We start from the raw sequence: 3,418 nt of genomic DNA, 5'->3' as shown, positions 1-3,418 counted from the left end.
ATATAATACATCAAGTAGTAGTCTTACGAAGCACCATTGCCTCCACCGTCACAAAGATAGACTCTTTTCCAATTGGATCAAAATTGTCTAATCTTACCAAACACGCCATAAGTTATACTTACCTTGCTAACCGTTAAAGCTTATTAAAAAGTACAAAAATTTAATGAGCTCGAAGAGAGGACCAAAATGAAAACTCACCTCAACTAACCCAAAAACTTTCTTGCAAGTAAATTCTTCTTCACATAAATGCATAAAATTATGAATAATTTATTTTTTCCAGACCAAGAAAAGAAATTATTTAATTATGTAGAATTCCTTTAATAAGAACTCCACTAATCCTATGTGTTGTTGTTACATACAAATACAATGCTAATCTACACTAGAAGCAAAGTGGTGGTAAGGTTCAATTTTTGCACCTAATATCTGTTATTTTGTAGCTCAGTTGTCCTTGCAATTTCTTGAGTAGTTGGAAGAGGACAATCGAGACTGTGACTGAAAAAAATCAAAAGGTGGAATGGCTCTGAAAGATCTTCGAGTAGCATTCGGTGAATCTGATAATAGGGGTTCATAAACTGGATTTCTGTTCTTGGGTTGAGTTATGGACAAAGGAGTAACATCTTTCTCTATTGATCTTGCTTGGGGCTCAATGTTGCCTAGTGACAGAATAGGTCCACCCAAATGTTCAGCCTGCTGAAGCATATTGATTTTACTTGGTCTGTACGTGTACCGGAAGAACTTTATATCCAGAATCGGACCCATCCCTGCTGCAACTATGAGCTGTAATAAAAAAAAAGTAAAAATAGTTTCTATTAGTATATAAAACTGCAATGCCAACAATGGCCTTGACTTTGACTTCTCTGTAATAGAATTTTCAGGTTACCAACGATCAGATGTTGCATCAAGGAAGAGATTAAATGAAATTTTATCAATTATCTTTTGCAAGTCAAATAGCTAAATATTATGAAACTAGGCCTGGGTCTCTATCATCGACTCCATATTATTGGTTGTAACCTCAAAATTTGAAGCATATATGAAATGGAGTACCGAAGCCATTCTCCATAGTAGGATGGATCGTCTCTGAGAAGACTATCTGGGGTTTCCAATTTTCATGCAAATATAAGACCAAAATGTCCTAATATGTAAGCTATAAGCTATCCTATTTTCATCTCCCTTTGAAACCCCAGATGCTACTCAGAGACGGGCCATCCTATTGTTCAAATTACTTTAAGTCCAAAAGATGGTCAAGAAAAACTTACAAACAAAGTTATCCAATAAGACGGTTGTCTACACAAGCGAAACATAATTGTATACATCCCTGATGATGGGATGGCGCTGGAGATCCAGTTGATGATATAAAAGCCAATCAAATTTCCCCATATAGCAAGATGTTGTAGTATTGTAAAAGAGCTGCGAGGATCAAAGGAAAACTTAGGCAATCAGGATAAATAAAACAACACTGAATTATACGAATTTTCCTCTGTAGTTCTAAGGAGCTTTCAAGTTAGGGCATTCTAATAAGAATATTTGAATGTTGTAAGAATACCATTTCAGTGTTTGTTAGATTAAGCAGCAAGAAGGCTTTACGAAGAGTCAAATTTGAATCAACAAAGCATCCTTAATAGAAAGAAACTTACTTTCTTTCTAATATCAAAACAAAAGCCTGCAACCAAATACATCCAGAGAGAGCAACCAATGAGATCTCCTCCATTTCACTTTTTTCATAAGTGTAGGCATGTATGCTGATTACAAATACAATAATTGCCTGGACATCAATCAAGCCAGGAATCAGTATCAGTGGATCAAAAGCAACAACCATCTCTATATTTTGAGCAACCAAAGTTTTGGTCAATGTAATGGTTCTCTAAGTAACATCTAAATTTAAGTTCAAGTTTTTTCGAAGTGCTTAAAACTAAATAATTCAGCATGCCTGAATATAAAAGAACAAAAGAAGCAAAAATAGTTGTTTAGGAGTTCGACTATTTTAAAAAACACAACTCACGTGAAAAAGAGATCTTCCAAACCATCCAGCGAATGTGCTAGGATTCAGAAGTCTGTTCCCAATAATAAAAAAACAAAGTGAAAATTAGCATTTTAGGTTAGACAGTAAATTCCCATTGGCAATTCTGATGGGAAAAATATCTCAAATAAACATTAAAAATCAAATGTGAGGTGAATTATCCTATAAAGAACCTTCCCGCTTGACAATAAAACAAAATTTGTGGATTCTGCATCACTGTTTCTTCACTAAGATCTTTGTCCAGGACACTGACTAGAACAGGAACACTAGTGTAGAAAACTTTATAAGCCATCAAGCTAACATAATTAAAAAGACTAGTCCCTGAGACACCTGAAATAAAAGAGAAGCTGAAAACATGCCAAAGTTAGTACACCAGACATTTAAAAAAGAATAATATACAAGATCAGAAGGAATAATGTTTACATGTCAATTATAAAAGATATAAAAGTTGAAAATAAATGGCATTGTCCAGGAGAACTCACAAGATCTGGATGAAACAAACCACCGAGACTTGTAAAATGAATACTGGGATAGAAATGATGTACAATTGTATGAGTAACGTCCATGGACAAGTATTAATCTTGTCAGAAACCTAAACTCTGCAAAACAATACAATAATACCAAAACAAATCACTCTACCCTGTTTGTTCTGTCAAGTTTCCAAAAAGTGAGAGGAGGGGTTTAGGTATCAGCAACTTGCTTCCAATACTATAATCAGCTGCTCTTGCTGCTTGCAGCCCCTCTCTCCCACTGACTCCAACTCCAATGTCAGCTTGTTGTATCATTCTTACATCATTCCCTCCATCCCCAATGGCCAATGTTCTATAATCACATGATTTTAAAATCTCCACAAGCTACAAAATAGAGTTAAACGCAATATGTATTTAGGTATTCAACATTTTATGACATCACACGTAGAGTAAGAGCCTTTAAATTTGGAAAACAAGGACAACAAAAAAATAACTAAAAAATTATATGACTAACTTTGTTTTAGTAGATGTATCAGAGATAATTTCAATTAAGATGTATTAAGACCAGTTAACTATACTAGATAACAGGAGGGTTAATCTGCTAAATCATCAACAATCAATTTCAGGACTCCAAGTGCTCCCCAACAAAAACTTTTAACTCCAGAAAACATAACTTTTTAGAAAAACATCTTATATCTTTTCTAGCTTCAAATCATGTCCATGAACTCCAATCCCCATTCAAAAGATAGGAAACCTAACTATACAGCATACCAGTTTCATACGTTTTATATAGAGAAATATTATAGTTTCCCCAAGGGGATGTCAACACATAGCTAATGTCTACCAGATCCTGGTCATATTAGTTTAAATTTTAAAATGTACCATGTATTTAATCACAGGTCCAGTGATAACATTTAGTAGGTACTGATAA

At 34.3% G+C, this 3,418-nt stretch overlaps 1 protein-coding gene across 1 annotated transcript; it reads right to left on the bottom strand.

Annotated features, from left to right (window-relative positions):
* Positions 1-381: 381 nt before the first annotated feature.
* LOC133796181 (phospholipid-transporting ATPase 2-like) lies at positions 382-1,816 on the bottom strand. The gene is made up of 3 exons (XM_062233661.1): positions 1,635-1,816; positions 1,257-1,407; positions 382-777 (listed from the first exon to the last, which is right to left on the bottom strand). Exons 1-3 carry the CDS (start codon positions 1,814-1,816, stop codon positions 439-441), a joined length of 672 nt encoding a protein of 223 aa, XP_062089645.1. The 3' UTR covers positions 382-438.
* Between the last annotated feature and the right edge of the window lie 1,602 nt (positions 1,817-3,418).

This window comes from Humulus lupulus, chromosome 8 (genome assembly GCF_963169125.1).
Source record: "Humulus lupulus chromosome 8, drHumLupu1.1, whole genome shotgun sequence".
NCBI classification, from domain to species: domain Eukaryota; kingdom Viridiplantae; phylum Streptophyta; class Magnoliopsida; order Rosales; family Cannabaceae; genus Humulus; species Humulus lupulus.
This window is presented reverse-complemented; position numbering and strand designations above follow the sequence as displayed.

What these genes read in the sequence shown, in the direction of transcription:
- LOC133796181 (XM_062233661.1), bottom strand. Translation starts at nt 1,816, where the DNA reads ATGGTTGTTGCTTTTGATCCACTGATACTGATTCCTGGCTTGATTGAT. An exon ending in GTTTTGATATTAGAAAGAAA is followed by an intron (nt 1,408 to 1,634) that starts GTAAGTTTCTTT and finishes TGATCCTCGCAG; the next exon opens with CTCTTTTACAATACTACAAC. An exon ending in CTTATTGGATAACTTTGTTT is followed by an intron (nt 778 to 1,256) that starts GTAAGTTTTTCT and finishes TTTTTATTACAG; the next exon opens with CTCATAGTTGCAGCAGGGAT.